General features: G+C 38.8%; 3 protein-coding genes across 3 annotated transcripts; 2 read left to right on the top strand and 1 right to left on the bottom strand.

Moving 5' to 3' along the window:
- Positions 1-2,124: 2,124 nt before the first annotated feature.
- On the top strand, positions 2,125-4,509 carry LOC149303420 (olfactory receptor 11A1-like). Its single transcript, XM_089480701.1, has 2 exons — positions 2,125-2,166; positions 3,502-4,509. The coding sequence occupies exons 1-2, from the start codon at positions 2,125-2,127 to the stop codon at positions 4,507-4,509; spliced, it is 1,050 nt and encodes a 349-aa protein (XP_089336827.1).
- A 2,584-nt stretch (positions 4,510-7,093) lies between these two features.
- On the bottom strand, positions 7,094-15,222 carry LOC149303419 (vomeronasal type-2 receptor 26-like). The gene is made up of 5 exons (XM_089480700.1): positions 15,025-15,222; positions 12,027-12,836; positions 10,922-11,134; positions 10,232-10,358; positions 7,094-7,998 (listed from the first exon to the last, which is right to left on the bottom strand). Exons 1-5 carry the CDS (start codon positions 15,220-15,222, stop codon positions 7,094-7,096), a joined length of 2,253 nt encoding a protein of 750 aa, XP_089336826.1.
- A 5,852-nt stretch (positions 15,223-21,074) lies between these two features.
- LOC149303418 (olfactory receptor 2AP1-like) lies at positions 21,075-22,070 on the top strand. Its single transcript, XM_089480699.1, has one exon. The coding sequence runs from the start codon at positions 21,087-21,089 to the stop codon at positions 22,068-22,070; it is 984 nt and encodes a 327-aa protein (XP_089336825.1). The 5' UTR covers positions 21,075-21,086.

The raw sequence follows: 22,070 nt of genomic DNA, 5'->3' as shown, positions 1-22,070 counted from the left end.
CTCCTCATTTTGATAAAAGATGCCCTCATTACCTCCATGGTCCTTTTCTTTCTTGGATTCTTAAATCACACACCAATGCCACAATTGCCTGTTTCACGCACATCGAACCCAAACCGGCTGCACAATCTAAATTTCCCTTTGAAGGAATGACTTTTAAGCATGTCTCTTTATGCTATTTCCTACTTGCTCCTGTTGGCTGTTTCCTTGAATTAAAATTCTTTCCCTTGTGGCACTAAACTATGCTAACATTAAATTGTAGATAATTACCCCAGGGAATACTGCTGGGGGGTAATCATTTACAATTAAATGGTACAATAAAGGAGGTACATTTATAAACAGCACCAGAGATTATAGATTTTGAAGTCTGTGAGTTGTTTGTTTGTTTGTTTGTTTGTTTAAAATGATATTTGAGATTCAGTTTTCTATAAAGCCTTCCTACTAAAAGTGGTGACCCATGGACCAGTCACAAAGCTGCACTAGTTTCCATTGAAATGAGTTGGGCTCAGGTTAGCTTTGCGTAACCTTTTTGTGTTTTTGTATGTTTCCCCCAGTGATACTCAAGTGTGAGTAACTTTGTGCCTGAACAGACAGGCCAAAATAAAGCTGCTTTGGGTCAATGGGAAGTATGCTGTTTAAATGATGCATGCGTTCTAAGAGGCTGGAAGCCACACCAAATCCATGTTCCAATCCTAAGAACTGGAGCACAGCTTCTGGCCTCTTAAATGTGTGTGCCATTTAAACAGCATTCCTCACAAGTGACCCAAAGCAGCTTTATTTTGCCTGTTTGTTTGGGCCCATAGACATCAATTCTATGCAGACTTTTCACATTGAACACAGCAGGACTTGCTTTGAGATATACATAGGCTTATGATGTTTGTCTCAATCTAATTCAAAATGTCTAGAAAATCATGGGATCAAAATTTTGGGGGGAGGCACGATGGAAGAAAAATATAATAAATAAATGTTAACTATTTAGATTGGAAGCCCGAGGGCAGGGAACCGTCTAACTAAAAAGATTGCATGTACAGCGCTGTGTAAATTTACAGCGCTTCATAAATAAAGGTTAGTAATAATAATAGTTTATAGGCCGAAATCTTGCTGTTCACATACACATGTGTAACTCAGGACATATGGGAAATTGTATTGGGAGTTATTCATTAGCTCTTTGTGAAACATCCATCAACTTTGTCAGGCAGCTGTGAAGCCCTCAGAGGGATGCCACAGCTGTTTACTGGATGAGGAGGGGGAAACCAGTCAGCACCCATCTTGACTGCAAGTCTACAGTTGATGGAAATAAAATGAGGTTACTGTCCTACATCTGCAGTGAGTCAAGATCTTGGTCAAGGACCTCAGTTTTGTTCCCTGGGCTGCATAACTACATCCATGTGCCCTCTGGTTTTCCCTCACTCTGGAAGTAAATTGTTGTGGCAGAACTCTTGTGGCTTGACACCCACCTTAGTGGGGGAAGAAGAGTGATCTGTGGTTACATAGCCAGAGGCTTCTTGCCCACCCTCTCGCCACCAGCCACTGAATAGTTGTAGAGTGGAGTATAAGACTAAACAGTAAGTCAGGGAAGGGACTTTAGATGTTGTGGAGGTTGGAAGGGAATACCATCTTTCACACCCAAGCAAAGAAAGATGTAAACAGGTATAAGGGTTGGTTTTTTTACACCAAACCCACTTGGCTAAAAAAGCCTGCGATAGTTTTGCCTTGCGGTTACCATAAGTTGGAAATGACTTAAAGGCAAAAGGCACATGAAAATGTTTCATGCTTCTGGTTCCCATATTAAATTCGTTTCATATTTTTGTGCTGCGAAGACAAAAATTTCTAGTATAGAACTGTGATATAGCTTAACAGATAATTCAGTTTTCCACATGCTTATTGGTGAAACGAAGTATCATGGGGAGAGGTTCAAAGACAGAGCAAGAATATCTCAATGGTAATGTGTGAACCACTTCTCATATAAATATGTAGTGTAAATGACTAGAAAAAATAAAGAAGATTTTGAGCAGCGGTGGCAGCGGGAGAGAGCGCAGGTGGAGTCTCCAAGCCACCCCACCCCAAACCCATAGAAGAAGGGCACAAGGAGGGCTTTCATTTAAATTAGTAAGGGATTTTGGAGAGATGGCGTCTATTCCAGAAACCTACCAAGATGAATCATTGGAGGTATTTGAAAGAGTATAGACATGGTTTAATAAGATTATATACTATTCATTACATCTGTACTAAATTTTAACAACTAAAATGGGCAAAGATCAATTTTATATGTGGTGAGATGGATTAATTCAATTGTATTGCCCATATCATCAAGCATTTTGATGACTCAAGTAGCTTGCCCATTACTTTTATAGTTCCAAACATCAATTGAGACATATAGAGCAATCCTATACATGTTTATTCTAAAATGACTTTCATTGTACTCCATGAGGCTTACTTTGTGAAACTCTACATCAAATGGAGATTTCAATTAGTAAGATACTGGTTGCATTGAAATAAATATGTAAATCTTACTGGTGGCCAATTTCAGTCCCATTAACTTTGGTGGAAAATAATTGCCTAAGTTTCCAGTTGGCCTAACCTTGCGCAGTGAATCACACCATTGACAGATTCATATGGAGATTGCCCTGATCAAACACTATGCCCTTTATAAAATATTGGATCTCATATGTCACTGGACTTCAAAATTTCTATTTTCTAGAACTCTTCTTCAACAGTATTTTTCTTTCTCCAGTGCAAATCTCTGGTGTATTACTTTAACAAATAATGTAAGTACAAATTAATTGTCACAAAGGGGGGGGGGGGAGTGAAACACACTTATGTAATCCAACCAACCAGCCAACAGTTGGAAATACAAGTGGCATGGGGAGTGTATAAAACCCCTTCCTTACAAGCCATTACTACCATAGGAAGTGAAGATCACACTTCTGGTTTGGTCTACATGTGAGCAATCCAGGCCGCTGTGGTACTGATGTTACTTAACAATCTAAGAAAGAAAAGACAAATGGAGGTAATGGATTAAATGAGAAGTCGAAGGCTTTCACAGTAGGCATCCATAGTTTTTTGTGGGTTTTTCGCGCTATGAGGCCATGTTCTCTAAAGATGCCAGCCACAGCTGCTGGCGGAACATCAGGAATAAACTGTTCTAGAACATGGCCTCATGGCCTGAAAAATCCACAAAAAGCGATTAAATAAGAGTATTTGCAGTCAGATGTGGGGATGCTAACTTAACTGAAGATGGTTTTTAAGGGCAGATATAAAAATGGATTGCACATTTCTCTCTTACATGATGTGCGATCTTCAAAGATGTTTTCAGAAAACATTATTTTAGCTAAATATTTCTATAAAACAAGAGAAATTTAACAATAATCCTCAGCACAGAGACCCAAGTATATTTAATGTAACATGCAATAAGTAGTTTACTGATTTCATAATACATAATTTCCATTTGCTGGTCGATCCAGATTATTAATTTGACCTACTTCCTTCTTCTCCTCAAATCAGGATTCCCTAAAAGAAGACATTGTACATGGAAACAGAACAACCGTGGATTTTTTAATGCTCTGTGGCTTTGGGAATCTACAAGACCATCATTTATATTTTTTCCCATTGTTTTTAGGAATATACTGCATAACAATTATGGGAAATTCTCTCATTGTAATAGCTGTTTCAATCAATAAGAGACTCCATACTCCAATGTATTTTTTGCTTGGTAACTTATCATTCCTGGAAATATGGTATACTTCAAACATTGCCCCTAAGATGCTGGTAGATTCACTGAGAAAGGAGAAAATAATTTCAGTGACAGGTTGCATTATACAGCTATACATTTTCTGTGCCCTGGCAACTGTTGAATGTTTTCTTCTGTTGCTTATGTCCTATGATCGTTACCTTGCCATCTGTAACCCACTACACTATACAAAGTTGATGAGTTGGACCTATTGTATTAAATTAACTATTTGTACTTGGTTATGGGGTTTCCTGTCAGCAGCTGCACTGAATTTGATTGTATCCACATCTTTAACTCTCTGTGGTCCTAATCATATTGATCATTTCTTTTGTGACTTGACGTCCTTGTTGAAATTGTCCTGTTCCGATACAGATGTAGCAGAGGTTGCCATATTTGTAGCATGCTTTGTAGTGACATTATGTCCTTTCCTCTTGACTATCACATCGTATGCCTATATTATATCGACTGTTATCAAAATCCCATCATCCTCTGGGAAGAAGAAAGCTTTTTCCACATGTAGCTCTCATCTTATTGTGGTAAGTACATTCTATGGAACATTGGGCCTTACATCTGTAGTTTCTATAGGGACAGAATCAGCAGAATTAAACAAAATACTTTCTTTACTGTACACCGTCCTGACTCCTATGTTTAACCCCATTGTCTATAGCCTGAGGAATAAAGAAGTGAAAGAAACCCTGAGCAAACTATTCCGTAATGTTTCAGCATCCATAAACTTGTGGAATGCTACTCGAAAATATTTATCTCTCTGTTCAAAAACCTAGATTGTTCAACTTGGTTTTTGCTCTGGGAAAGCTCTGCAGCAACAGAAGGAACACTTCATCATAGAGTGTATCTACATTGTAGTAATAATCTAGTTTGACATCACTTTGACTTCCATGGCTCCATGCTCCAGAACACTGGCATTTGTAATTTTGTGAGGAACCAAAACTCTTTGGTAAATTAGGCTAAAGACCTTGTGAAACTACAAATCCCAGGATTCCATAGGATGGTGCTATGTCAAACTGCATTATTCCTACAGTGTAGATACACCCATAGTCTTGTAATGTTGAATTTGGACACATGAAGTACAGAATCCAAATGCAGTTGTTTGAGGGTGTTAGGCAAATGCAGTAATCAGAAATTTCTTGACAGCAGAAAAGCATTTGCAATGGAGTGTGGCTTCTCAAAGAACCCAACAAATCTGATTTCAAATACCATTTTTCTTATCTCATGGTTTCAGATTTCCTTTTATATTACTGAATTGTTGAATTTAATGTTGTTTGTATCTCCTTAGTTTTATACTATTTGCTCCCTTGCTATTTGTCAGTACTTTAAAAAAGTGCCTTGATATTTTTCACTACTGAAAACGGCGTTTCCACTTCTGCTTTTGTGACTTCATATCAGTATATTTGTATTGCAGTTACTGTGTTTTATTATGTAATTATATATGTTAGTTTGAAATTTAATAGAATAACTCCTTTTGGGGTGGGAGTTATGCTAACTGAAATAACCAGTCATGTCTTCATTTCGTGTAACTAGTTGTGTGTTTACCTTAACTTGAATCTTGATGTGGTTAATGCTGCTGTAGCTTTTTTTAAATAATAATTTTTTAAAATAATAATAATAATCGTATGGTGTTTATTCACTAGGATTCCTATAGCCTGGAATCTAGAAATCTGTAGCTCTATTAATGGAATTCGTGATTCATGAATTACATTGCCCATACAGGAAAACAATACATAGAATAACCAAAATAGGAGATCCTGGTTGCTCACAAAACTATGTATTTTATTTATTGCAAAAAGGATAGCTATTGAAGCTACCCAAGAAGTGCTATTTCACATTCATGACAGTTGTCCTTTGATTATCTACCAGTTATGGACATTGTGCCTAGCTTGTTATACTGTGCATTGTGATCTCCCTCTTTTAGGATGTGGTAGCTTCAACAGCCATCCTTTTTCAATTCATGCTTCTGACAGAGCTGGCCAGGCAACATTCCAGATGCTGTAAATGGTAAGTGCACCCCTTTCCAGATTGGATTGGCTGCAGAATTAAGATCAGAATACTTTGACATTGTGCTAATTGCTGTATTCTTTCTAGACAGGAGGAGATGCTGTGATAGATGTAATGCCATTATTTGAAGCCATACCATGATATTTTGGATGATGGACCTCTTTCAGGCTCAGTGAGCAGGCAAAGATAGAATGAATGGGTCAGTGGGGGAGTAGCTGGGGGATTGGAGAGAAGGAGGTGGCATGGATTCAGTTCCATGTTCTCTCTCACTGAGATTCCAGGGTCTCTCCTTATTTCTTTAGTTTATTTACAGTTATACACAATTATTTACAACTAATCATCATGTTGAGCAATGTATGTCTTTGGACACAGCTTCTGCCGCTGCCTCTGCCTTTCCCTCCTAAATTAAATTCCCAGAAACTTTTCACCTGGATGTAACAATCCTTTAAGGGGAGTATCACCATACAGAATTCAGGCCACTGACTACTGATCTTGTTTTGGTGACAAAAAAATTGCTTCTTTTGAACTCCAAGACCCTAGTCTTACACATCTTCCCAATCCTAGAGGTAGTCAAGAGGGCATGGCTGGGTATTGTCCTGTGGAAGCAGACAGGACAAGAGTACTCTTTAAAGTTTTTGGTCTTAGGAAGATTGTAAGCCTGGCGGGCATCCCTCAATTGCAGGAGGATGGCTGTTATCAATATCTGCCCATATTGTGAAACCTGAGGCATATCTTTAACTCTTCTGATTTGGCAGGGGCAGTTTTGATTAATCCTCTGTGGTCTCCCTATTTAGCTCCTTTTTAAAATGTCCCAATTTCTTTTTCTTCCTCCCACTTTCCCCCTTTGCCCTCAGCTTGCTTCAATCACATAAATTGAAATTCAAAGTGCAAAAGAAGTTTGCACTCAATTTAACAGGAGATAGAGGAGAGGAGGGAGCAGAATCTTGTTCTTCCCAGTAGCTCAGGCAAAAGCAAACTGCTGCCATATTTCCTTGCTTATATGTTCTTCTTCATTAATAACTTTTGCCATCTTGATCACACACTAATGTTGCTTGGCCAAATGTGTCCCCATTTTCATCAGTATGGAGGGCATACTGAAGCCTTAGGACACTTTTCCTTTAAAGTAAATCAGGAGGAGTTCCCAAAAGGACATCTGCCACAGCCCAGTTCTCCTGCAGTAGTAGGTTTCACTACTGATCTTGTTTAGTTTTGTTTTTAATATCTAAACTTTTGATCCGAGTTAATACCACTTGCCACCTTCCTCCCAGATGGCATGCAAATTTTTATCAAAGTAGAATGCTTTTGAAATGATACAGCCAACTAATGAATGCACTGAATTGTCAGAATTTAGGTTTATTTATTTATTTTCTCTTTGAATTGCTTCTTACAGTTGAGATCAGCTCTTAAAATAATAATGTAACACTTTGGAAGAAAAATGGAAGCCAAGAGGCCTGTGTTGGAGGCCAAAATGGCAAAAACTTCCACAGCAACTATGTATTTCCCATTAGTGCTCAGGTAACCAGGAATAAAGGAAATCCAAACACTGCAAAACACAAGCATACTAAAGGTAATGAATTTGGCTTCATTGAAACGGTCTGGTAATTTTCGAGCTAGGAAAGCTACAGTGAAACTGATGGTAGCTAGAAAACCCATGTAGCTCAAGACACAGTAGAACATGCTGAGAGACCCTTCATTGCACTGCAATATAATTTGCCCAGTCTGTGAGTGTATGTCAACATCTGGGAATGGAGGAGAGGTTGACAACCATGCTATGCAAATAACCAGTTGAATGAGCGAGCAGGAAATCACAACAGAAGTAACCATTTTTTTCCCTAGGCCTTTCTTCATTTTGTTGTCTGGCTTTGTGGCAATGAAGGCCAGGATTACAATGATTGTTTTTGCCAATAGGCATGAAACTGCAACAGTGAAAAGGAGACCAAAAGTGGATTGCTGAAGAAGGCAGGTCAGCTTTGTAGGCTTTCCAATAAATAAGAGAGATGAAAGATAGCAAAGCAAGATGGAACCAAGAAGAACACAGCTGAGTGTCTGGTTGCTAGCTTTGACAATGGGAGTATGCCAATTTTTTAGAAAAGTGTGAACCACAAGACATGTAATCACAACAAAAGAAACAGTAAGGGAAACCAAAATTGCCCCCAAAGGTTCTTGATAAGAAAGGAAGGAAACAATTTTAGGGATACACTGATCTTGGTTCTTGTTTGGATATTGGTCTTCTCGGCACTTGACACAATGAGCTGCATCTGAAAGAGATAAACCCGGTCATTAGCTGGGATTATAAATACAATGTTTCTTCACTTTGCATAAAAATCATGACACCCAGGAACCTATGTATCTTTTCTCCACAGGAACTAGAGTTTGCTCAAAAGAATGTGGAAAGCCCATAGTAGGTTGCATTTACAGCTGTGGAGATGCCATGACCATTTTCATATAAGGTTTAGACTGCAGATGAATAGTTCAGGAGACACTGCATGGATCAGTTGCAAAAACATAACTGTGTTGATCTGGAAAACCAGTATGCTAAGAATCTTGTAGCATCTTTGAGACTAAGGGAAAGAAAGAAGCTGGTAGCACAAGCTTTTGTAGACCTGAGCCAACTTCCTCATCTCATGCTACCACTTTCTTTCTTTCACAAAGGCCCATAACAGATGTGCCAAATCAAGTGGCTTCTGGCTATTTGGGGGGGGGGGGGGGGGTGTTAGATGACGCATGCTCTCAAAATGGCCAGAAGCTGTGCCGAGACTGCACCAAGCCAGCAAGAGCTGGCCCTTTTAGGAACAAATTTAATCTGCGTCTGACAGATGCTGGTTTCGGATCATGGCAGTAGCCTGCTTCAAGGATGGGCCGTGCAGTCGTTGCAGTCTCGACCCAATTGGAGCTGAAGTGGCTGGAGGCCAATCTTCCCAGGTCATATGCTTCAGCCCTTAGTCTCATAGGTACTATCTTTGTGTACTCAAAGCTAGACTGATCATGGTCCCACAGCTTTGATTTATAGTTTCTTCTGAAATATACCTCCCTGTGCTCAGAAATATAAGGTCATCTTCATCATCTCACTGATATTGTTTATGCTCTGGAAGGGGCTCTCCTCCCCCCCCCCCCCTCCATACACATACATACAAAAATGGAAGTGAGCAGAGGTTGTTTCCTTTATTCTCCTTACCCCTGTGAGAGGAGAAACATTGTGAAGTAACTATCTCCATAAACAAATTCCATAGGTGATGAGAACCCTTCTCCATTTCAAAACACACCTACCCACCCATCCAAGCAACCCCCCACACTTTTTTTAAAAAAAATGAGTGGAGATATGTGCTTTTATTTTGTTTTGTTCTAATTTGTTATCACATTGATTTACTTATGCCCCGTGGAAAACAATACAAGACAGAAAGGTATGAAATAATTTAATATATCTCTTTGAGAAGACATTTCCAGAGCTGAGGAAGAACCATCAAGAATTAATGTCTGTGTGTCTTTGGGGTCAAGCAGATAAGTGGGAAAATGCAGTGTATGGCTGTGCCAGTGCTGATCGTGCCAGGGCCGTGGAAACCGCATGTGCCCAGCTCCAATCTGGGTCACCACTATGGTCTTGAAATGGGCCACCAGAAAGAGATGCTTTGAGCCATTCCTTTTTGGCCCAGTTCTTCTGGATTGGAGCTGCTGTGATGTGACTTATGGCCTATTTGGGATGTGTGGTGTCTAAATACCATGCCCCCAACATGGTTGAATAGTGGCCTTTTTAGCCCATCTATTTGAGTCCTTTGTAGTCATGTATTGGCACATTGACAACGTACTGACAACAAAATTCATGGCCACTCAAAAAAGGCTTTACTGGACTATTATGTTTGCTAGAACTTCCAGTAGTGGCACTAAGTACTTTGGAGATTATTGATATTTTAGTGGGCTTCCTTTAGAGTGCTAAATACTTAGCTTCATTTGAGAGGCACATCTTTAAACCTCTTCTTCCCCACTTCATACCACTCAACCACCATTCCCTGATTTTAAATAACCTCTAAATTTCTGATATGCTATAGCAAGCAAAGAGAGAGGTGAACATGTTTGCTTTTCCTGATATTCTGGTTATGTGTACTTTCATATTTTAGATAAAATGAACCATAACACCATCATAATGAAATTTGTTCCTGCTCTTTTGATTCAACACACATTTACTTGGAAATACAACCTGTTTTTAGTTTTTTAAAGGCAAAAATTTAATGTAAAACACACACACACGCACACACACACCCCACACCATTTACCATTGGTAACCACCAGAATGGTTTGAGCATCCGTATTACAATTGGGAATACACTGTATAGGATGGATGTTAATTTTTCTTCCTGTCCTACAATTGTAGTTCTGAGGACTATCCTGAAATAAACCCCAGGAAACTAAACAAAAGCTCATGATCTAGGAGCATTGTAAATAAACATTTAGTAACATCTGAAAATATTGTGAGAACATATGTGTATTGTCACCTACCCTTGTGATCTGAAATCATGTCTTCTGAGCATGGAGTGCAATCATAGCAGCATATTGGTTTGCCCTCTTGAACTATCTTGCTATATCCAAGCTGGCAGCTTTCAACACACCTGGAATGTGGTGGTATCTAGTCAGAAACATGGTAGATAGAGTATTACTTTTTTTAAATAAAGAATGCACTAGTCCAGTCTTATTTATCTCAGGAATGTTTTGCTCACACTTGACTTTAATCACCACTTCTAATCAGATCCAGAATCACAACAGACTGTTAAGGGCCTTCCAGACTACAAAATTTGAGAAGGTTTGAGAAGTGACGCTAGACAAGTAGTTCTGGACTTCTGATGAGAGGTTCTGTTGATTCTGCTTCAGATGGGGGTCTAGATGTGGAGATCACTTGGAGTGTATTTTTTCCCAGAATTCCAGGAAGACTGCCTTTGGAGGATTATTGGTATCAGGTGATGAAGGACAGAATGTGGACATCCCTGAGCGTTTCTGATTTGATTGCTCATCTAGACCACTTTGAGATGAATCTGAAAATATTACCCCTTTGAATTCTTTCATTGAAAATGTACTGGAGGGTAATTTGTCACAGATGTGAATGCACTTAATTTTATATTCCGCAAAATTTAACCATTACAGCCATTGAATTCTATTCTGTTATGATTCTTTCCATGTGCAATCTATTCTTACCTGCTCCAGTTTCTTATGCCACACTATGGAATCTTCAGTAATGGTGAACCTTTGACCTGATAACATTTGCCCAACAGGGACTTTAAGGAAGGATTCATTGGGGAAAACAACCCAGTTGATGATATCATAGCTAGTATGAAATCCTCCATCCTCAAACAAGATTTCGTGCCCAGCTCCATTGTTAAACTGGATGTTTTTCATAAAAGAGTGAAGCTAGATTGGGAGACAATACAGCAATGGCAATGAAAAGGGATTCATAATTTATATACACTCAGGCTATAAGAATCAAGGTTTGCATTGGGCCTCTTCCATAGCCACCCCCCCCCCCCCAAAAAAAAATTAAGCCTAGATATCTAAAGCTTGACAGGAATGTTAAGGAGATTATGACAGTGGGTATTTCATTGTTGTTTTGTTTGTTTTAAATGTGTTTCATTAATTTTAATTAACTAAAACCTGTCTGTGAGAGCCAGTATGGTATTTGAGCATTGGACTACAATACTGGGTGACCAGGGTTTGAATTCTGGTTCTACCGTGTAAACCCACTGTGTGACCTTGGGCAAATCACAGTCTCTCAGCCTCAGAGAATGGCCATGGCAAACCCCCTGAAGAAACTTGCCAAGAAAACCCCATGATAGGTGACCTTCCATGAGCTGGAAACGACTTGAAGGCACACAACAACAAAACCCCATCTGTAGCCTGCAATACCAAGCTAAGGTCTATGGGTGGCACTGGGACTATGGTGGCAGATACTTGGTTCCTCAGAATTAAAAGCTCTGAGGTATGGTCTAAACACTTGCAGCTAGCTTTGCATGGGATACTATAAGATAAAGGTATTTCTTCTGTGTTTATATCAAAGACACCATAAGTTAAAGGTATTTATTGTGTGTATATCAAAGACTTGCTCCCTCACACTGCAATGTATGCATGACCCAAGCCACCTAACAATAGTAGGTATGTCATTCAAGGACAATAAAATGAAATAAAAAGGTGCCATATCATTTACCCTATTCTTTACAGAATGTTTTCTTAGAACCATTTCCCTAAAACTGCTTAGCCAGCATACATAATTATCATGCATACTAAGACATTTGCTTAAATGAATTACCTGCCATGGGTGAACATTTGGATCCTCCAATTTCCATTTATTCCGCATGGATCCTTGTCTGGAAAGGTACATGGCATGTAAAGCATGTGCCACAGCATAGGCAGCATTGTAGATACTGTAGCTCTCACCAGACATAGTCATCTCAAAAAAATGTGCAGGAAGATCCTCTAGTTTCTGTCCTCTACAGCTTCCACATTGTAAGTAAACACTTTTCCAGAGTAAACAGATAAAATCCATTAATGCTTTGTCAGAATTTAAGTTTTTTAGAAAGTCCTGGAATCCTGGCACAGATTTTGTATGGACTGTGAAAGAAAGTGCACCATGTAAAAGGTTGTTACCAATAAATTTTCTTTTGAATGAAATGCTGGGATACCACTGTGGAGGCAAAATCCAAACTTTCTTAATGGTGACCTCTCTGTTTTTCTCAAATCTTTCAAAGAAGATTATTAAAATATTGAGTAAACGACTGTCCATACTGAGAATAATCACATTGGCATCTGTTGAAACCAACCTTTGTATAAAATCTGGGATAGGTTCACCAGGTAAATTGTTAACATTATAATTTTTTTGTCTATCCGTTTGCAAGAAGGCAACACATATACTGTTCTTGCCAAGCAAAGGGATCAGTTTCTGTGCAAAGTTTTCACCACCGTCATCATCAGACACTAGAAGACCAATCCATGTCCATTTGAAATGTGAGAGTAGTTGAACAATGCCCATATGATAAGTATTTTCTTCTGGTGCCATCCAGTACAAAAAGGGAAAAGAATTTTTATCATTGAATGTAGCTTCAAATGAACCATAAACGAACTAGTGGGAAGAAAAGGAAGAGTGTTAAATTCTGGAACAATAACTACTCTCCAAAGCAAATGCTAATAATAATAATAATAATAATAATAATAATAATAATTACCAAGACAAATACTAACACCGAAAAAAGGAGCCATGAAAAATATTCAGGGGTAACCTTTTTGGCCATGATATATTTAGCCTTGGGGAAAAAAACTGGAAAAAATATTTTATTGGCAAAATTCACATTTGAGTAACACTTTTTTCTTGTTTCTGTGTGCCTTTAAGTCATTTATTTTTACTTGTGGCAACCCTACCATAGGCTTTTCTTGGAAGAATTTAATCAGAATCCTCTGAGGCTGAGAGTATGTGACTTGGATTTCCATGGCTGAGCAGGGATTTGAAACCTTGTCTCCCATCAACACTCTAGTTAATAATAATAATACTAATGATAATATTTATTTTAGCCCGGCTCTCCCTATGGTTCAAGGTGGGTTACAATAAAAATTATAAAATACAGTACATCATAAAATTTAAATTCAAATTGTTCAAAACAGTGAAAAATAGGCAGATAGTAAAAATAGCTATGGGCAGATGGGGAAGTCTTTTATTTTTTTAGTTGACTCTATTGGTCCAACACTCAAGCCACTAGAGTCAACTAAAATCCCACAGAATTGTTATAAGTGCATTCAGATTCTCCAGACAGATGATGATGATGATGATGATGATGATTATTATTATTATTATTATTATTATTATTATTATTATGCACCCTCCAGAAGTTGTTGGAATGCCACTCCTATCATTTCTTGCCACTGGCTATACTAGTTAGGGCCACTGGGATTTGCAGTCCAAAAACATCTGGAGAACCTCAGGAATCCCACCTCTGGACTAGATAATAGAAGTATTAGGGGGCAGGGAAGAAACTTGAAATCCAAAATGCAAGTCCTTAGGTGTACAGTTAAATATACTTCTAAGATGGAGACTGAGATATCCACTGGTTATTTATTTATTTATTTATTTATTTATTTAAATATTCTTCCTTTCTTCCAAGGTGGCTCACATATGAGTTACAACAAGGACCATGCATTTTTTAAAAAATAGTAGCAATTAAAAAAGCAAATAAAAAGGAATATTAGAACATTGATACTCTAAAATTATAAAATTGTGTAAAGCCATGACAAGAACAATAAAAAAAAAACAATACAGTGCATGAATCTCATTAAAAACCTTTTCACATAGCCACTTGGTTGTCAAATGGTTGACCAAATTTTTTAAAAAAGTCTCTTTGCTGGCAAAAAGATAACAGAGATGGAACCAGCCTGGTTACCTCTGGCAGAAAGTTCTAGAGCCACTGAGAAGACTCTCTGTTGTGTCCTCACCAAGCTATAGTTCTTCTTTTCTGAAAATACAGAGGCCTTGGAAACATGAGTATTTCATCCATTTCTGAGATCTCTGATTTCCCCTCAGCCCTGATTTTCAGAACTGGAGATGTACCTTTACCTCTTCATCTCATGACATTGCATGTTATGTATCTTCAAGTGGACTTGGATTTATGGAGACCACATCACAGAGTTTTCTTAGCAAGATTTATTCATTGCCTTTCTATGAATCTGAGCAAGTGTGACTGGACCAAGGCCAACTAGTGGAGTTCCTTGGAAGTACAACACTCAAAACACTGTACCATGCTACTTAAAATTAAATGTTGGGCACCTTTCTGAAATTCCATTTCAATGTCTTTTGGTGGTAGTAGTGGTCAACTGTGACATTTTATCAGTCTTGAATTCTCTATAAAGTTCAAAGATCTGGTCAATGGGTAACACACTAGCCACTGAATGAATGAACATTTTCTCTCAATGGTTGCTGATAAGAGGCTACCATTTCATGATTGGAAAGGGGTATGGCAATCCTTGTCTTTTGTTCCAAGAAAATCTTGCAGCAAAACTATGCACAGGGTATTGTGAGGAACATTGTAGCTACTACTGGAGCAACTGCAGGAAAATCTTCACCACCTTTATGAATGCTATTTCATATGGTTTGTATACATCAAATAAGCAATGCATTTGCATAAAATAATGTTTATGCTAAAAACGCTAGGTGCTAAATGTGGTCACACTTTCAAATACACAGCCTCTTTGATAGCTCTGTAAAGAAAGTGGAGCACAACCAATGAGTAACACCATTCATATGTAAACATATATATACATACGTGTGGGATCTTGTAGATACTTAAGATTCCTGCCATCTCAATGGAATTTTCTACAGTCAGTCCCCCAATAACAGACAACACGTTTTTCTCATTACACCTGTAACTGGGTATATTTTGTCCAAACAGTAGATCCAGGAGAGTCTCATAGGTTACCTTTGAGTCAAATTGGTTGTCATAGATCTGGAATCCCAGCGTCATATTGCTCAAGAGTCTTGGATTGCTATTGATCTCATGAATGGCAAAAGCCAAAGACAAAACATGTTGATAATGTTTAAGTTTTACTCTGTAGTAAGATTGATAGAGAGATACAGAAATATCAATTAGTATCACATTCTGTTAACTTTCTCCTATCATCACAAACCACCAAGAATTGCTAAATGCCTACCAATTTGAGAAAGACAGTTTAAAGCTAAGGAAGAAGAAGAACATCATGCATGAACCAATGAAAAATGTGTTATTTCACATGAGAACACAGGCCATGGGTCATGGGCAAAGTGGAAAGCACTGCAGCCACACTAGTTACATGGATATGCCCAATACAGAATTTAAAAATAAACCAGAAATCAACTGTATATAAAACTGCCTATATGTTCAATAGGCAAGATGCTCAGGAAAATCACTGCTTTGAGGGTAGACCTCTTGCTTAGCTTTTAACTACAGGGAAGTTGCTATCTCTGAAGAAAGAATTTCCAAGCTCCTCACCACCCCCCAAAAAAATGTCCTAATGTCACAAAACATTACTTCAGACTTCTAAAAGAGCATCTCACTCCGTTGTTCTTTTACTCTCAATAAAACGTTTACTATGCAAGCTACCCGAATATTCCTGACAAACACTTCCATGATGTGGAAAGCTGCATCCCATCATCTCCTCCCAGTAAATCCTGGTATACTCTCTGGGAAATCAGAAGAGTGGTGATTGTTATTTCTAAGTAGCTTACATAGAAATATTATGAGTCCTTTCTGGAACATGTGTAAAATTGATCAAATTTATTGCAGTTTGTATCAGCGAGAGAACTCCACCAATAATTACATCTCCAGGCTTATATAAATTGTCTTGGATACTCCTAAAAGAACTGCATCTTCCATTTAGTTCTTCACCGACAAAAACAGGGACGTGTAGCTGCAACAACAGCAGCAATAACAAACACTCACATTTAAATATATGCCCACTCATCTCAAAACAGTACAACCACATTCTTCACACACACACCCTTAAACAAATGTGTTTGATTATCAGTTTATCCCGCAATTTTGCCTTTTCCTCCTCCAAGCACTATGCCTTGCTCTGACTGGAATTTTTGCATCCAGTACTCAAATGAGTTCAGGATTTAACCACCAATCTTTTTAATCTGTAAAGTTTCTGTTGTTACCTGAATTACAGAAAGGTCAGATTAAATAACTGTACTTTTAATAATTACAGAGTAGATAAATACTTCCCTGATGGCAAAGATTCTCTGTGAAGAAGGGAAAATACTTTTTTTAAAAAAAAGTTTCCCCAGGTAACCATATGCTTCCTTTTGTAATATGAAACTATACACATACATATCATTCACAATGGCATTGCTATCCTAAATTAATAGCATTGTTATGAGGGGTAAGATAATAGAATTTTCCTCAACTAAATTCCACTACAGAATTTGCCATTCTATGTTTCAGATTTTTTCCAAGTGAAAATTGCACCATGAAAATAAGATTATGGTTTAGTTGATTCCTTTTCTCATTATTTTATTGGCCAAATGTTCAATCACACAAAGATCCAGTGAAAAAATGACTTAATTCTGCCTTCGTAGCATTGCATAGATTCACCAAAAAAATACAAGAAATGGGGAAGGGAGGTAAAAGAAGCCATGTTCACATATTCTGTCAAATTGTGAAATTAACAAGAACAAAAAACCTTTTCTATGAGGGTGGGGTGACCAGAGGTCCTCCATTCCAGTTTTATGCCCAAGAGGAATTCCCAAATGTCCTCCTTCCAGCTTAATGCTCAGGGTTAATCCCAAAATGTCTTCCCTGGGGATCTATCCCCAGGGTTAACCCCCAAACATCCTCCCTGGGATCTATCCCCAGGGCTAACCCCCAAACATCCTCCCTGGGATCTATCCCCAGGGTTAACCTCAAAACGTCCTCCCTGGTGACAGCAGAGCCAAAAGTGCTCCGCTTTTATTTTGGCTGCCATGGTGGGAGCAAGCCAGCGAAAGGGAAATGTAGTACAAGCATACACATTTTATCAGTATGTACCAATCTGTAGCACAAGCATTCACATCATCTGTCAAAAATAAATATTACCAAAAAAAAAAGCCAGTTGCAAACTGACTGCTGCAAAAGGGGAGGCGTGTTTTGCTCACTGCCCATCCTCTGACATTTATCCCTCCCCCTGAACTTGACCAAATCATGACCAGGGCCAAGTTCACATTTGCCGGCACCCTGGAAGAACGGGGTTTTCCAAAAAGAAACAGGGGAAAAACCTCTTTCGGAAGACTCACGCTGAGGGGGATTTGCCCCAGATCAGGTGTGCAAAATCCCGATCCGGGTGTGTAAAAAGTGGCAGCAGTGAGAATGTCCCACTTTTAAACAGTGTTGGAAACCAAAATAAAATGCAGTGTGAATGACCTCTACATTGGTAATTTGACAGATCTCGTCCAGCAGGCCGTTCCAAAGTCTGGGAGCAGTTGCAGAAAAGGCCCTCTGGGAGGTTGCAGTTAATCTGGTCTTTAAAGACTGCAGTAGATTCCTCCCAGAGGACCTGAATGTGTGGGGTGGATCGGATGGAAGTAGGGGATCCCTTAAATAGGTTGGACCCAAGCAATGTAGGGCTTTAAAGGTAATAACCAATACCTTGTACTGCGCCCGGAAACTAATAGGCAGCCAGTGAAGTGATTTTAGGAAAGGTGTTATCCAGTCACTCCTAGTTTTTCCTGGCTGACATGTTTGTACTAGTTGGAGTTTCCGGGCTAGGTACAAGGGTAGCCCCATGTAGAACACTTTACAAAAATCGAGTCGTGAAGTTACCAGTGTATGTCCTACAGTTTCTAGGTCCCTTACTTCCAGGAAAGGGCACAGCTGGCATATCAGCTGAAGCTGATAACAGGTGCTCCTGACCGTCACATTAACCTGATTTGTCATGTGAAACAATGGATCTAGAAGCACCCCTAGACTGCAAACACAGTCCTTTGAGGAGAGCATGACCCCATCTAGGACTGGAGGTTGCAACCCGATACCTGGTTTGGGGACCCCTACTGTAAGGGGTCAACATCAAGTTGAATCCAGACAATCCATTTTGTCTGGATTCAACTTGAGCTTGTTTTTCCTCCATTACCTCTTCAAGACACCACTGGAGAGGAGAAATGCCATCTGTCATCAAAGCTGTTGACCGAGACATAGAGAAGTATATTTGGGTGTCATCAGCATACTGATAACTCCCCACCCCAGGCTCTACTGAATTTCCAGTAAATAAAGAAACTATGGGCACAAATATGGCACTGATCCATGGCATAGTGGGGGCGGGGGGAATTGCTGCCCTCCCATGTCAGCTAGCCAAGGAATACCTGTTCTTCTTTGACTACAAGGCATCCAACTCCCAGAACCCTCAGTTGTAGTCCAGTGCAAAGTTTTACTTCAGGAGGATTACAGTTTACCAAAGATTCCCTTCCCTCATCTGAGTATTAGAAATGCCCTTCCGTTATTATGAATTTGTAATTACTCATAATAGCAAATTCTAAATTCAGTGAATAAGTTGGTGGTCACATGAGAGAACAAAAGATAATTTGGAGCATTTACACTGGGCTGTTGTTACAATTTATGAGACAATTAGGTCAGAAAACACAGAGGATTGATTCCCTCGGTTGAATGTTTAGAGAAATATTTTTAGAGGACAAAAAGGAAGCTGATCAAAGAAGCTTTTCAGCTGAGGCTCTTTGATCCTAGAGGCTACAAAAGAAGTTATACCTTGGCTTTCTCTCTTCAGGTAAAACTTCACATTGCTATTTTTATGCATTCTGACCTCAATAATATTGCTTGATGATGCAGAATGTGTCATTCCAGTTTGATGCAACTCTGAGCAAGGGGCTAAGTGCATTTTCCCAGCATTGGCTTCTTCATATGTACGTCCCACTTTTCAGGTAGGATTTAGTTACAGTATGGCCTTATTCAAGGAACAGTAATGCCAGTTTTTCAGTACTAAGGAGAATTATACAGCAAGGAGGGGAGAGACAGAGGAGGAACTGTATTATAAATAATATAGTAACAGCTCAGTTTGCTTTTGTATGTTCTTTGTCTATATGGTGACTTCACAATCTGTCTTGAGTGAAGTTCATTCTCCACATGCAACATATAGTTAGTGTCCTCCTTTTTCTCTTTCTACCCCACCATCAGCTGTAAAACCCACCTTAGATTCCGAGATACTTTTCTGCTGAAAGAGAGGTATCTGCTGGTCTACCTCTGATGAGAGTTATATTAGATCTTTTTATAGTCAAACATCAAAATGGGAATGTTCTAGATATTATTATTTTTTCCACATGGGTTGAAATTTGAGGTTTATGTTCCACTCAGAGGCACATTTTAACAGCTTAAAATAAAATCTGAGTTTGATAGTTCAAGTTTTTGTTTCTGACATGGATACTTCTGGAGTATTTTCTATACACTCCATAACATTGTACCTGTTTGTTTGTTTCACAATATAATGAATTGTTGTAGGTTAAAGCTATGGTTATATTTTCTCCCCCAAAATTGATTATTTTAGAATATTACTGTACGGTGTCATTTTTACTGTTTTATATTTTTATCCCATCTTTCCCCCACAAAATCAGAGTGGCATAAATTCATCTGATTTCATCTTTAGCACAACTTTGATGTGATAGTGATGAGGACCTCCTGGTAGAAGAATAAGCTTCAGAGCTCAGTAGTTAAATGTTAAGAGTGCATTTCCCCATGAACAAATACTATTGAAGTATTAAATAGATTCTACATCTTCTGAGCTATTGCATCAGCTCAGCTTTACTGACCTTTTGGAAATAGGACAATAACCAATAAGAGGCAGTGCATTCACACTGTATAGGAGAAGGGTTGGGGCCCCTTTTAAGGTGCCTCTTCCTGCTTTTTCCATCTTTGCCATTGTCTGTCTCACCCTCTATGTCAGTGTGAATATTCTGGTTGCTTCAGGGCAGGGTAGGAATTTTATCCCCTTTCCAAGGTGTTTTTTTCCCCATAGCCCACACTGTCATTTCAGGACATTGGCAATTGGCAGAGTTATGGACATAAATCGACAATCACTTGGCTGTCAGTGGGAAGAGATGTAGCATTCAGATGAACATCTATGGCAACCCCTTTGAGTAAAGGTTAGGCCTCCGAACCTGCTTCTTTATGTCTTGTAAACTGGTAGGGAAAGAGACCTTCCTTGAGGCTGACCTGGGATATAAACCTCACTCAAGTTCGGTGAGTTGAGTGAGGAAATCTGAGGTTGACATTTCAGGTGTGAGCTGACTGAGAAGAAACCCAACTTTGAGTTATCCCTGGTGCTCAGGTGCTTTGCCTTGAGGAAACTCTGCAAGTGGTCTGGAAAATAGACCACCTCCCACAGCTGCTCCCACACCAGGTTGCTTCAGTTGTTTTGCAGATTTCAAGAAAAAGCGTTTAAATCGGTGAATTTAAATAAAGTGGCCCATTTTACAACCCTTGTTTTGTCTCTGGTGTTGTTGTTTCCAAGTTGGTCAGCAAATGTATACTACAAGTCTTTGGAAACTTACCCATTAGCCTGGTGAGGAAACAGCCAAGTTGCAATTACCCTAGCTATGTCATTTTCAATATAGTGAAACTTTAAAAAGAAAAGAAAAGAAAGAAATACTAGTCACAAAGGCTCTTTTTAAAACACTTTTATTGCACATGGAATTGTCACTGGGTGTCTATGAAGAAATCATCCACAGAGAAAATGATGTTTATTTATAGAAAGTTTTTCTTTTCCTTTACTCCAGGGCAGTGAAATACTCTCTTGCAATTTGTTTTTAAAAGGTGTTAATATAGTATTGCTTTTTTCCATTCACTAACCATTTGTGTATCTTCTCCCACAGATGAAGATAACTGTTTATGAAACATGGAAAAATCAAACAGATACTACAGAATTCATCTTGTTGGGATTTGGAAGACTTGAGGAGTTTCACGTGTTTCTTTCTCTGGTGCTCATTGTGATCTACATCCTGACTATAACTGGAAACATCCTCATTGTTATTTTGGTTACATCTGAACAGCACCTTCACACTCCCATGTACTACTTCTTAGCAAATCTATCCTGTTTGGAAGTTTGCTATAGTTCAACCATCATGCCAAAGATGCTCATAGATCTTCTAACTGGTGACAAATCCATTTCCCTCTCAGGCTGTTTCACACAGCTTTTTTGCTTTGGCTGTCTTGTAATTGTTGAATGTTATCTCCTGTCGGTGATGTCTTATGACAGGTATATTGCAATCTGTAAACCACTTCACTATGCAACTATTATGAATGGCAAGGTTATTCTCCAATGTATGGCCGTATCATGGATCTCTGCAACATCAATTGTAATTGTTGTCATATCTCTAATTTCACAATTATCCTTTTGTGGCTCCAAGAAAATTGACCATTTCTTTTGTGATTTCAGTCCATTACTTCAACTGTCCTGCAGTGACACAAGCCACATTAGATTATTAGCTCTTATATTTGGGTCAATTGATATCCTGCCCCCATTCATATTGACTGTCACGTCTTACATTTGCATCATTACTGCCATCTTGAAAATTCCATCCACCACTGGAAGACAAAAAGCGTTTGCCACTTGCTCCTCTCACCTCATTGTGGTCACCATTTTCTATGGAACTCTAATGATTGTTTACCTACTACCAAACTCCAGCACACTCAGAGATCTTAAAAAGGTGTTTTCAGTCCCATACACCATCCTCACACCCCTGGTTAATCCTCTCATATACAGTCTGAGAAACAAAGAGGTGAAGGAATCTTTGAAAAATGCTGTGAGAAAACTAATGAGTTTCAATGAAAAGGAAAGTATGGAACCCAGGATATAA

The sequence above is a fragment of the Sceloporus occidentalis genome, unplaced genomic scaffold (assembly GCF_023333645.1).
Source record: "Sceloporus occidentalis isolate IW3139 unplaced genomic scaffold, rSceOcc1.0.p SCAF_14, whole genome shotgun sequence".
Classification (NCBI taxonomy): domain Eukaryota; kingdom Metazoa; phylum Chordata; class Lepidosauria; order Squamata; family Phrynosomatidae; genus Sceloporus; species Sceloporus occidentalis.
This window is presented reverse-complemented; position numbering and strand designations above follow the sequence as displayed.

Bases quoted from the DNA above. Each gene is read 5' to 3' on its own strand.
- LOC149303419 (XM_089480700.1), bottom strand. From the start codon at position 15,222: ATGACGCTGGGATTCCAGATCTATGACAACCAATTTGACTCAAAGGTA. The intron at 12,837-15,024 runs GTATGTATATAT...TCTTCCCACTAG, and splicing joins GTATCTACAAGATCCCACAC to TTCGTTTATGGTTCATTTGA. The intron at 11,135-12,026 runs GTAATTCATTTA...CTCCCAATCTAG, and splicing joins CAAATGTTCACCCATGGCAG to CTTCACTCTTTTATGAAAAA.
- LOC149303418 (XM_089480699.1), top strand. From the start codon at position 21,087: ATGAAGATAACTGTTTATGAAACATGGAAAAATCAAACAGATACTACA.
- LOC149303420 (XM_089480701.1), top strand. From the start codon at position 2,125: ATGGCGTCTATTCCAGAAACCTACCAAGATGAATCATTGGAG. The intron at 2,167-3,501 runs GTATTTGAAAGA...TCCTCAAATCAG, and splicing joins ACCAAGATGAATCATTGGAG to GATTCCCTAAAAGAAGACAT.